Source organism: Papio anubis, chromosome 3 (assembly GCF_008728515.1).
Source record: "Papio anubis isolate 15944 chromosome 3, Panubis1.0, whole genome shotgun sequence".
Lineage (NCBI taxonomy): Eukaryota > Metazoa > Chordata > Mammalia > Primates > Cercopithecidae > Papio > Papio anubis.
The window spans coordinates 76583881-76597665 of record NC_044978.1 but is presented as its reverse complement, the minus strand read 5'-3'; the positions used below and the strand labels follow the sequence as shown (position 1 = coordinate 76597665).

General features: G+C 36.8%; 1 protein-coding gene across 13 annotated transcripts in view; it reads right to left on the bottom strand.

Annotated features, from left to right (window-relative positions):
- The window catches only part of ZGRF1 (zinc finger GRF-type containing 1), an 84660-nt gene that overhangs the window by 9052 nt on the left and 61823 nt on the right, over positions 1-13785 (bottom strand). For 12 of the 13 annotated variants that reach the window (XM_021938732.2, XM_021938738.2, XM_021938734.2 and 9 more), the window contains 5 exons: positions 12291-12553; positions 9374-9533; positions 5912-5989; positions 5563-5710; positions 609-736 (listed from right to left, as the gene is read on the bottom strand). In XM_021938732.2, the coding sequence (XP_021794424.1) occupies positions 609-736; positions 5563-5710; positions 5912-5989; positions 9374-9533; positions 12291-12553 (777 nt within the window). The remainder of the gene's footprint in view (positions 1-608; positions 737-5562; positions 5711-5911; positions 5990-9373; positions 9534-12290; positions 12554-13785) is intronic. The other variant, XR_002522159.2, reaches the window with a different exon arrangement.

Genomic DNA, 13785 nt, shown 5'->3' with positions numbered 1-13785 from the left:
CTCTGCATGGAATTAATATTTCACAGAGCATATTTGGGAAATGCTAGTTTTTAGAATCCATAAACTCTTAAAATTAAAGTCTTTCTTAGGAGTCATTTAGCTTAAACCGTTGTCTTAGAAATTAAGTAAATTGGATTCTCAGGGGCTAAATGTTTTCCTAAATAGGAGTAGGATATAGTGGGGAAAAATCAAAGTTTTATAAACAAACCTATATCTAAATCTCAACTCCATTATATTTTAGATACCCAGCAGGTTATTTAATCCTTTCATGCTTCAGTATTATTATTTTTTCTTTTTTCTTTTCTTTTTTTTTGAGACGGGGTTTCACTCTGTGTCACCCAGGCTAGACTGCAGTCGTGTGATCCCTGCTCACTGCAGCCTTGACCTCCTGGGCTCAAGCAATCCTCCCACCTCAGCCTCCCAAGTTGCTGGGACTTTAGGCACACACTACCATGCCCAGCTAATTTTGTATTTTCTGTAGAAATGGGGATTTGCCATGTTGCCCAAGCTGGTCTCAAACTCCTAGACTCAAACAATCCAGCCGCCTCAGCCTCATAAAGTGCTAGGATTACAGGTGTTACCCCTAGGAAAAGAATATTTTAGGTTACCTTGCAATGGGAAGGAGAGAGGCCGGTTCGGTTATCTGACTACACTCATCCAACACAACTACAGGAAATTTAAGATCATTCATGCATGGGAATGGGCAGGCTGCACAGGTAACTCCAACTACTCGAACCTTTATTACAACAAAAATGTTATTAATTAACAACTATTCAAAGAAAATAAGAGAATGTATTTACCAAAGAACTTGTAAGCTAAAATTAGAGAGTGAGCTAGTCCTAATTTAATTCCTAGCCATCAGAAATCTTAGGTCATCATATCTCCATATTTTTATTATTCCTACATACAAAATGGAAATCAACAAATGTAGGTTACTTAAGCCACAAGCCCATTAACAAGAACAAATAAAAGACATATTTTGATATTCAGAAGGAAAGTATCACAATATCAAGCATTTGTAAAATATCAAGGATGACGCACATATTTTATTGTCTAGATGAGGTTAGACAACATACATTATATCAACACAGGCCAAAGTTCTTCACAAAAAACATTGAATATGTTAACGAAATATTCTTTGCTTAACCTTCAAGCACATTAGTTTTATTTATTTAAAAATGTAAAGATGACTAATTTTAAACAACAGTAAATAAAATGTACTCATAGCCTGTGAATATATTTGAATCTTGTAAGTTACACATAATAGCAACATGGCATTACTCTGAAGGCAAAAAGCTTCATAAAAGCTGATTTTTAATCTCTAAAGCTAAATGTAAACAATAGGGAAATCTATGAATTTTCTAAATCGATGTAGTCATTGACCTAGTAGCCCGCTATCTATACACATATGTGTACATACACATATACACACGTATGTTTGTGTACATATACATATGTGTGTATAAACACAAACACATACACATACATGTACATATACATATACAGTCATGTGCCACATAACAATGTGATGTTTCGGTCAATGATGGACCAGATATATGATGATGGTCTCATAAAATTATAATGGAGCTGAAAAATTCCCAGCCCCTACTGACATCACAACTCTCATAGCACAATGCATTATGCATGTGTTTATGGTGATCCTGGTGTAAACAAACCTATTGTACTGCCAGTCATATAAAACTATAGCACATACAATTATGTACAGTTCATAATACTTGATAATAAATGACTATTTTAGTGGTTTATACATTTACTATAGCACACTTTTATTATTATTTTAGAATGTACTCCTACTTATTTAAAAAAAAAAAAAAAGTTGTCTATAAAACAGTTTCAGGGACGTTCTTCGGGAGGTATCCAGAAGAAGGTATTGTTATCATAAGCCCTGACAGCCCCATGTGTCCTATTGCCCCTAAAAACTTTCTAGTGGGACAAGATGTAGAGGGGGAAGACAGTGATATTGATGATCCTGACCCTGGGTAGGCCTAGAATAATGTGTGTGTTTGTATCTTAGTTTTAAACAATAAAAGAAAAAAACAGTTTTAAAGATAAAAAAAGAAAAATTTTAAATAAAGCTTATGGAATATTTTTGTAGATACAAAATGTTTGTGTTTCAAGCTGCATTATTACAAAAGAATCAAACAGTTTTTAAAAATTTTAAACTTTATAAAGTAAAAATGTTATCATAAGCTAATTTATTATTGAAGAAAGAAAACATTTTTAAATAAATTTGGGGTAGCTTAACTGTACAGTGTTTACAAAGTCTACAGTAGGCCAGGCGTGGTGGCTCACACCTGTAATTCCAGCACTTTGGGAGGCTGAAGCAGGTGGATCGCTGAAGGTCAGGGGTTTGAGACCAGCCTGGCCAACATGGTGAAACCCCATCTCTAATAAAAATGCAAAACTTAGCCGGGCATGGTGGCAGGTGTCTGTAATCCCAGCTACTCGGGAGGCTGAGGCAGAAGAATTGCTTGAACCCGGGAAGCGGAGGTTGCAGTGAGCTGAGATCGCAGACTGCACTCCAGCCTGGACAGAGCAAGATTCTGTCTCAAAAAAATCAAAACTTTTTTTTAAGTCTACAGTAGTGTACAGCAGTGTCCTAGGCCTCCACATTCACTCACCACTCACTCACTGACTCAACCACAGTGACTTCCAGTCCTGCAAGCTCCATTCATAGTAATTTAACTATAAAGTTAACTATTAAAAAGCTATAATATACATAGTTTTCTGAGGACTTCTAGAACCAAAACTTTGTGGTTATTATTTCCAATTTCTCCTTCCCTCCCTCCCTATACAGGTGTACCATTTTAAATCTTTTATACCATATTTTCACAGTACATTTTCTGTTTAGATACAGAAATACCATTGTGTTACAATTAATTGCCTACAGTATACAGTACAGTAACATGCTGTACAGATTTGTAGCTGCGGAGCAACAGGCTATACGATGTGGCTTAGGTGTGTAGTAGGCTATACCATCTAGGTTTGTGTAAGTACACTATGACGTTCACACAATGACAAAGCTGTAAAACAATACATTTCTCAGAATGTAATTCCATTGTTAAATGATATGTGATTGTACTTATTCTCTTCTAACAATCTGAAGATCTATAAAATTATACTTCTTGATAGCAAGGGCAGTTCATACCAACTGACCATATCTTTTTTCAACAAAGTGACAAAAAATATACTTTACAAATTAAATATTGCCTCCACAGATCCTACAAAAGAAGAAAACATTACAACCGCCTTATTTTTTTAATAATAAATAATACCACACACAATAGCCCTGTATCAGTTAGGTTTTCTTGTTTTGTTAAAAACAAAAACAAAAATCTTAAAGCCATATTTATATCAGAAATTCCACAGTATTTAAACGTTCAGTGCTTTAAAAATGATCAAGCTTCAGTGCCACTCTGAAATATTATTCATTTTATTTAATTTCTGGCAACTATGTCTACAAAACAATCTTAGAATGAGAACTCTAAAGTTCTGTGTCAGGAAGTTTTTAAATTTAAAGAAATGTCTAATACAAAGACCTAAAGTTTTAAGTTTTCTTTAAAAAATTATATTATCTTTTAATTTATTATTATGTTGCTGAGATTCTAACAGCAGAAAAGATTTTGTTACTGACCTAACAAGTATTAATTAACTATGAAGCATTTTTAAAAATTAGTTTTATTGTGAAGACATGTCACTTTAGAAATGAGTCAGGTCTTCCGGGTGTGGTGGCTCATGCCTGTAATCCCAGCACTTTGGGAGGCGGAGGTGGGAGGATCACTTAAGGTCAGGAGTTTGAGACCAGCCTGGCCAACATTGTGAAACCCTGTCTCTACTAAAAATACAAAAATTAGCCGGGTGTGGTGGCACGTGCCTGTAGTCCCAGCTACTCAGGAGGCTGAGGCAGGAGAATCGCTTGAACCCAGGAGGTGGAGGTTGCAGTGAGCTGAGACTGTGCCACTGCACTCCAGCCTGCAGCCTGGGCGACAGAGTGACTCTGGCTCAAAAAAAAAAAAAGGTGTCAGGTCTGAATGCCTGACTGGACCTTAGAAATATGTCAGAGAAAACATCTAAAAAAATAATTCCTCTAAAATAGTTTTCATTTGTGAATAGGTGATACCAGTGAGCAATAGATCATGGTAACTGAGCTTTCATTCAGAAAATCATCCAAGAAATCGTTAACAATGATACATTATTCTTATGTATCATTGTTATGTTGGGTGAGTAAAGTGGTAAGTAGTTTAAATAAATGACTAATTTGTATTAATTGAACACAGCCAAACTAAGCCTTTCTGGATTTGGTTAAGAAGAGAGTACAGAGTTAACTCTAAAATTCAAATAACAGAAAGTTAGTCTGAAGTTTTCTGAGGACTTCCAGAAGCAAAACTTGTTATAGATTTAGTTATTATTTCCAGTTTCTCCTTCCTGCTCTAGGAAATTATTATTACATATCCACACCCTTTGCCATGTTACTTGGCAGTGCTTCCCACCAGAGAAGTAGGGGAGTATATTTCCTTGCCTCACTGATGTTAGGCTTGGCCATGTGACCTGTTACAGCAAATGGAATGTCAGCAGACATAATATGAACTGAAGCCTTAAATGTGTTTCTGTGATCTGTCCTGCCCTCTTGCACTTCTGCCATCTGTTAAAAGATCATGCCATAGCAACTGTTCTCAGAATGAGAGACTTGATCCGTAGCCTCAGGCCAAGCGACACCACTTGACCTGTAGAGTCATAAGCTGTTGTCTTAAAGTACTAAGACTGAGTTTGTCAACCCTCATTATTTCAGCAATAGCTGATTAATACAGGGTCCCAAGTAGACTGATTTTCTCAACTCTCTAGCAGAAAGTTGCCAATGTGCAAGTGGCCCAAGAAGCCAACAACTTTCTTTTACTCCATCCCCATTGCTTTTCCCCATGCTCTACTTTCACAGGAGGAAGCTGTTGATTGATTTCTCTCTTCCAACAGCTGATGCCCAGGCTTCCCTGGATCAAAACTTGATAAAGAAGATGGTGCTACCTGTTAAAGCCTGGAATCTTGTGTGCTTAGTCTTGGCTCCCAATACCTGGAAGCTAGTATCTGAGCCTCCTGGATTTTTGGATATATACAAACACTAAAGGTCTTGGCTTTCTTGGAGAGCATCAGCGACAAATTTCATTTGGATATTTTGCTCAGGGTCAGACCCTCTCCATCACTGTTTCTCCTAGAATACAACCAATTTCATTTAACTTGTAAGGAATCTATTCCCACCTCTATACTTTCCTCTTCAAGCCTATAAAAAGAAAGTAAACAGGGAGAAGGAGAAAAGATGACTCAGTCATGGTGAGTTGGATCTATTCACGAATTTGAAGAATGCTTTGAAGCAAACATAAAACATACACTGGGTAGACTATATCCAAGGATCCACATGCATGCACCTCAGTAGAATCTAAACTATCATGGCAGTTTGTTTTATTTAAAGGAAATATTATTTCATCAACAGAAACAAGAGAATCTGAATGGTATACATAAATCAAGAAACAAACTGAAGCTACTTCTTACCTGCTTCAGCAGGGTTCTATTTGTCCCCAGTTTATGCTGCTCAATGCTTTTTCTCACATAGACTCTTTCCGTAGGAGTCAGGTCTTCTTTCATTAGTGCATGTAGTTCTTTTAACTGTTCACTTTCATTTTCTGAGCCAGCATGCAGGCTAAAGAATTATATTAAAAACACTCCTCTTTATTTCATTTTTTGTAACATCACAGTAAAGCAAAATACGAATTTTCTAAGTTAACCAAGAAAAGATAAGCCTTTCTCCATTCTTCAAAAATCAAATTTAAGGTAAGAGTGATATAAAAGTACCATACTTCCCACTGACCATTCTGTGGCTTCTGGAATTTTGCATTCTTACCTATAAGGTAAAATTGGTTTGGCAATCTTCCTAACACTCCCAACTCTGATAAAGTTTTCAAATCCAAGACTGAGAAGCCTTTAAATAAGAAAACAATATAGATTCTGATTATTTAGGAAACAGAATACAAAATAAAGTTTTATATAATAACTGTGTTATTACAACTAATTTTGTGTAACAGTATATTTTAGTTATAAAATTTAATGTGAAATACCTAAACTCAAAGTAAATGCAATGTAGTTGGTTTTTTAAATATAATGCATTTTCTAGAGAATTAAAAAATATGCATTATTCCATCTTGAAGGCTCATTAAATGTTCATAAAAAGCCAATGTTAGTATTTATCACAAATAAAATTGCCTCTAAAGACACAATATAGAAAGCAATAGCTACCATATACTTAGCACCAAGATTTGTTAGGAAGAGCCTCTTTACATATGTTACATTGTTTAATACTCACGACAGCTCTAGATGACATCTCCTCTTAGAGATGAGGACACAAGCTCACAGGTGAGGTATCATGATTCAAACCCAGGCAACCCTGTCTACATCCAAAGGTTATGACTGGTCCTCTACATACATTACCCCTTAGTTAGGGCTTTGTGAGGAATGACCCCTCACCTACACTTTCCTTTTATATATCTTACAGCTCTAGCACTATGCTGGGAACACAGCTGGAACTCAGTGAATACTCAACTCTCTAAAACTTCTACCACTTCAAAATGGGAATGTAAAGACCTGGAGAACTAAACTATAGATCTCTAAAAACAATTTTCCAAAATAATTACGAAACAAATTAGTATCAATATATGAATAGATTTCAATTTTCACATTTTTCATAGTCTTCAGCTTGAAGAATAATAGCAACTTAATGGGCTGAAATACTAGCTTACGACTTTTTTTTCAATGCAAGTTTGGTTAAATCTATAATAACAAAGGTGCAGTCTCCTCAAAGTACTATTCACCCCATGCTCTTTCATTTTTTCTCAAGAAACTGTTCTATCCACTACAATAGGAAAACAAGGTCTGTTCAAGCACACAATGAAAAGGTTATTTCAGTGTGAAGAAATGTATGAAACCAGACTATAAGCAGTTGAGGCATAGATCCTAATTAGAGATTCACACTTCTCAGGTCCTTATCAGAGATTTAAGCATTAAAGAATCTCTTTTATAAGTTTCCCGTTAACTTTTAGTATTGAGTACTTACCTTCCCTCCTCATTCTAACTTCTTGTTTTTTTGTTTGTTTGTTTGTTTTTAATATTGTTTTGTTTTCTAACAGTCTACAGTTAAATTTTCATCTTGGGCTAAGCAATCTAAAGTTCTTTCCTGTGTAGTCTCCAGGTAACTCTTCATTGTCTTTATTAAAAACAAACAAACAAACACAAAGTCCTCGGCCACTCTTTTAAATTGCTTATAAGAGTGCACACTGAAAGAATCTTTCTGAAGGGAAATTTTGAAAAGTATATTTAGAAGCTTAAAACTTTTCATATCTTTTATTCTAGGCTTAGGATTATTTTCCTAAGGAAAGAATCAGAAATGGATACAGAGTTTTATGTTTAAGGATCTTTGTCATAATATAATTCATACTGGCAAGAATTTGGAAATAATTTACTGATCAAAAATTGCTTAAAGTATGGCATAAGAAAATCATTGAATACAATAGAGTTATAAAAAATTATGTTTTCTAAGATTTTTTTTTCGGGACAGAGTCTCACTTTGTCACCCAGGCTGGAGTGCAGTGGTGTGATCTTGGCACACTGCAACCTCCACCTTCCGGGTTCAAGTGATTCTTGTGCCTCAGCTGCCCGAGTAGCTGGAATTACAGGCATGTCCCACCATTCCCAGCTAATTTTTATATTTTTGGTAGAGATAGGGATTCACCATGCTCGCCAGGCTAGTCTTGAACTCCTGGCCTCAAGTGATCTGCTCACCTCAGCCTCCCAAAGTATTGGGAATACAGGTATGAGCCAACTTTTTAAGTAAAAAAAGCAGGACACAAACAACACATACTATTGAATCTCAAATTTGGAAAACAAAATGTATGAGTGTGTATTTAAAAATCTGTAAGTAAATATAATAAAACATCTGTGTAGTCTGCATATGTTCTACCATAAACATTCACTTGTATAATTATGAAAATTAATTTTTTAATTGCCTAGGCTTAGAAATAATGACTGTTTCTCCTAACCAAACTGCCATTTATGTTGAAATTCACATCATTAAACATTGGAATATTGGTGAAATACTGTAATATTCTTTGCATTTTTAATAAAGTCTTATGCAATCACAAAAATTACCTTCAAAACAGATTATTGTCTTCTTTGCATTCCTCTTATTGAAATAAAAAACATAATATACTTAAATTGTTAAGCCATTTTACTATGATGTGTTCATATAGGCAGATGAACAAGAGACTAATCTATAACTACTGATTCTGGAATTTGATTCTAGCCTACTTCTTTTTATTTATTTATTTTTTTTTTTAATTTTTTTTTTTTTTTTGAGACAGTCTCCCTCTGTCACCCAGGCTGGAGTGCAGTGGTACAGGCTCAGCTCACTGCAGCCTCTGCCTTCTGAGTTCAAGCAATTCTCCTGCCTCAGTCTCCTGAGTGACTGGGATTACAGGCACCTGTCACCACACCGGGCTGTTTTTTGGTATTTTTAGTAAAGACGGGATTTCACGATGTTGGCCAAGCTGGTGTTGAACTTCTGACATCAAGTGATCTGCCCACGTTGGCCTCCCAAAGTGCGGGGATTACAGGCGTGAGCCATCATGCCCAGCCTGATTTTAGCCTACTTCTAAGGTAATAGACCCAAGACTCCTAGGTCAGAGACAAAGGACTTTTACTTATGGCACAGGAAGCAGTATAATTATCAACATATCTGCATTGGTTTCCCTTGGCTCCCAAGTCACATGAGGAGACAAACAGCATCCAGGTAGATGCCTGCACATGCCGTGGGTTGAGGAGTAGGGCAAGAACACTGAGGCTGGGGATCCAATATCTTATAACAAGTAATAAGCAAGCCTGCTCTTTGTCCTGGAGGGAGACATTACTTCATCAGTCAAAGTTGCTTATTGCAAACAAAATGTGAGAAATGTTTTGGGTAAGAATGGTCAGGGACTTGTATCCTTGGCATCCCAGCAGGGATGCTCAGGGCTGCTGGCAGACTGCCTCCCCCAACAATGCATCTCTAGCCCTACATGTTCTTGGCTGAACTTGAATTTTTGCATGAGTATCACTGTGCCAAAATTTCCAGTTTTGGTTTTTATTTTATCCTACTTACAAACTAATTAGTTAGCCTGTTACTGTTTCATAGATGCTGGCTCCTGGGTCAGAGACAAATGTCTTGCATTCTTGGCATAACCAGCAAGAGTACATGGACACTCAGGGCCCACAGTGGGTTGCCTCTCTCAACAATATCCCAAAACAATAGCTACTTAAATGCACTTTTCATGCCTACCCAAGAAGTACTCTGTCAACAGCCACATTAGTAGAAGAAGAAATTAGAAGTTTCCATGGCCTTGCATTTCCAACGGTGGGAGCTTCACTCTTTTCAAACAGCTGTACAAAGAACAAAATCACCACTGCCAGCAAATAACTCTTTCCTGCTCCAAACACACCTAATTATTTTAAAAGAAGAAGAAAAAATAAAAAGCATAAAATAAATAAATTTCTTTTTTCTTTTCTTTTTTGAGACAGAGTCTCACTCTGTCACCCAGGCTGGAGTGCAATGGCACAATCTCAGCTCACTGTAACCTCCGCCTCCCAGATTCAAGTGATTCTCCTGTCTCATCCTCCCAAGCAGCTGGGATTACCAGCATGCATCACCACACCTGGCTAATTTTTGTATTTTTAGTAGAGCCACAGTTTCACCGTATTGGCAGGCTGGTCTCAAACTCCTGAACTCAAGTGATCCACCTGCCTTGGCCTCCCGAAGTGCTGGAATTACAGGCGTGAGCCTCTGTGCCTGGTCAAACATAAATTTCTATAGGCATAACAAATATTTCATCCATCTCTCCCTCCTCCATTTAATTAATTAATGTGCTCGAAAAACACTGAGTGCTCACTATGTGCAAAGCACAGGGGATAAATAGATAACCAAAATACTTCCACTTTTAATGAGACCATCGCCTACTTAAAATTATAAACAAGTAAAGTAATAATTAGAAATAATATGGTAAGTAATATTATTTTGGATCACAGAAGGAAGAAAATCTATCCCTGCTTTGATGGAGATGTGAGTACTTCCTAAAATTAAGAAGTAGAACTAAGACTTCCAGAATAAGATATCCAGACTGCTTAGAGAAAGGGCCATTCCAGGCAGAGCCATGACAAAGCATGCAGCTGTTAAAGTAACTTTTCTATATAACCTCTACCAAATAGGTAAGAGATGAGGCTGATAAGGTAGGCATGGGAGCTAGTAAGGTAAATCACAAAAGCTCTGTTTGCTATAGCTAAACAAACTTTGAATCTTATCTCAGAGTCCAGCAGATGTCATCTAAAGATTTTCAGCAATGGTTGTTTTTTTTGTTTTGTTTTGTTTTGTTTTGTCTTTTTGAGACAGGGTCTGGCTCCGTTGCCCAGGTTGGAGTGCAGTGGTGCAATCTTGACTCACTGCGACCTCTGCCTCCCAGGTTCAAGCCATCCTCCCACCACAACCTCCCAAGTAGCTGGGACTACAGGTTCATGCCTCCATGTCCAGCTAATTTTTAAATGTTTTTATAGAAACAGGGTTTTGCCATGTTGCCCAGGCTGATCTTGAACTCCTGAGCTTAAGCGAGCTACCCTCCTTGACCTCCCAAAGTGCTGGGATTACAGGTGTGAGGCCAAGCAATGAGTTTGACTTAATCAGATTGTGTTTTAAAAAAACAACTTGAATGAAAATATGAAGTAAGGCACAACTAATGGTGGATCAATTAGAAAGTGTGAGATAATTACAACAATAATAAATGTTAACTTTACTGAGCGCCTCCCACGTGCCAAGCACTGTTCTAAGCCCTTTACATATGTTAACTCATTTAATCCTCCAACCCTATGAGGTGAATGCTATTATGATCTCCATTTTGCAGAGTAGGAAATTAAAGATTAAGAGATATATAACCTGCCCAAAATCATACAGCTAACAAATGATAGAGGCAGAATATAAATTCAGGATTCTAACTCTAGAGTCCGCACTCTTACCCACTAGGCTATATGGAGGTATGATGAAGGCTTCGATTGAGGGGATACAAGTAAACTGGAGAAGAGATACTCAATATGAAAGACAGATAGAATCTAGAAGGAACACATCTTAGTGACTAAGCTGATGGCAGGAGATGAATAGTGAGAGAATAAGAGGAGGATTAAGAGAGAGTCACTTAATCTTGAGAGAATAATCTAGGATGACTCTCAGGTTTGATTTGGTCAACAGGGTGGATATGATATAATTCCTCAAAATAGGACAAAAAAGTAGGATTAGCTTTGGTGTAGAGGTCTATGAGAGAAAATGTGCTACTGAGGCAACAGAATCCAGATAGAACTATTTACTGTAAGTAGGAGGAAGTAAATCGCCTTTGGTATGACAGAACCAAGCAGTAAGAACAGCTCCAAAATTAGGTAAATTGGAGAAGGAAGGCAGGACATTGAAAGCAGTTTCTGTTATGACCTCCATTTCCTCTTTTAGAGGCAAGATCAAGAGAAAGGGCAAGAATGAGGTTATGAGAAGAATTAAGGTTTGTAATCACTGATATAAAGGATAGAAGAGTGAGCTGACTAGGAATAAACAAAAGGTTTTGCTAATCAAGTTAAGTTTACTATAGGACAGCAACATGTAAACATCTAAATCAAATCTGGTTATTTTGACCATAAGCTAATAATGCTACTCATTTATCAGATACACTAATAAGTCTCCTTTTTTAGGGTAGTCAGTTCTGTTCTCATCTAACAGTTTACCAAAGTGGGTACAGGTTAAAAAGTCTGCTTAGAGTTATTCTTGAACCTCATTTGACTAGGAAATTATAAAGGAGCAGACTGAGTTACAAAAGCTTACAAATAGAAAACAATTAGGCCGGGTGCGGTGGCTCAAGCCTGTAATCCCAGCACTTTGGGAGGCCGAGACGGGTGGATCACGAGGTCAGGAGATCGAGACCATCCTGGCTAACACGGTGAAACCCCGTCCCTACTAAAAAATACAAAAAACTAGCTGGGCGAGGTGGCGGGCGCCTGTAGTCCCAGTTACTCGGGAGGCTGAGGCAGGAGAATGGCGTAAACCCGGGAGGTGGAGCTTGCGGTGAACTGAGATCCGGCCACTGCACTCCAGCCTGGGCGACAGAGTGAGACTCCATCTCAAAAAAAAAAGAAAGAAAACAATTACAATTATTTTATTTCTTGCTTCTTACCATGTATGATAGTGATAGGGAGGGTATGAGCTTGCAGTTCCTTCAGTTCTTCAATACTTTCATGTGATGCCATCATTTGAGCTATTTGAATTAGAGCTGTAGCTTGATCTTTGTTTAACTTGTATACCTGAATCAACTCACTAGCTAACTTCAATGTTGCTCCTAGGCTGAGTAGTTCAAATTTTGTGTTGACATTTGTGAAGGCTGGTGGGATAAATTTTCTATTACTGACTCTTTTGTTACTAACTATAGTTGGCGAAGACCTAATAAAAATGAAGCAAATAAACAATTTTTAAAAATAGAGACATTTGAAAAAGATGAGTAGAACAATTCATAACTTAGCCATCACTTTGTAAGCATTACAGAGAACAGTTTTTTATGGAAACAAACAGTAAGTGGATATATACTATAAATGGATACATACTCAATATTGAGGAGGGTAGAAGAGAACTAACATTTGTTGAATACTTACTACATGCTGACACTTTGCTGAGCATTTTACATATTACTTGATGAAATCTTCACAACACTAGGAAGTAGTTAATTAGTTAATTATCCCAAATACAGATACAGAATATTGAATTTTTCCCCCCAATACCACACCACAAATAAGTGGTGGACTGACTTTAAAACCCATGCTCTATTATACAAACCTGACTTAGATAATTAATCTAACCCTCATTTCAGGTAAAACTACATCACATGAATTGGTCTTAATTCTATTTCTATGAAAATTCATTTCAAATTGGATAAATAACATAATTAAATCATAAGGATATTTATTTTTTTACCTAGGACTTCATTATAGTGAGAAAAATAAAACATCACAGACAGATAATAATATTCCAAATTGAAAACTGGACTTTTCCTATCATTTTTAATGCATTTAATATAATATCACTTCCATTTTTTAAAAAAGGGACATGGTGCTTGAGAAATTGAAAATGAGATATGGCTATATCGAGAATAAAATCAGTAGTAATATACATACTGGATTCAAGCTGTAAAATGATTCCTTTAAATGTTAAATAATTTGTGATATAAAAATACAGATAATAAAAAATAAAATAAATACCAAAATGATCCTTAAATTATCTCCTGACAAAGTGAAAAAATTTACAGTAACATTTATTAGCTCAAACCTTAATAAATAGATGAAAAATACTGCATATTTCCTTTTCTCTCTCTTTCTTTTTTGAGATAGAGTTTCACTCTTGTTACTCAGGCTGGGGTGCAATGGTGCGATCTTGGCTCACCACAACCTCCACCTCCCAGGTTCAAGCAATTCTCCTGCCTCAGCCTCCTGAGTAGCTGGGATTACAGGCATGAGCCAGTATGCCCAGCTAATTTTGTATTTTTAGTAGAGACAGGGTTTCTCCATGTTGGTCAGGCTGGTCTCAAACTCCTGACCTCAGGTGATCTGCCCACCTCGGCCTCCCAAAGTGCTGGGATTACAGGCATGAGCCACTGTGCCCCGTCCCTTTTCTCTTTTTAA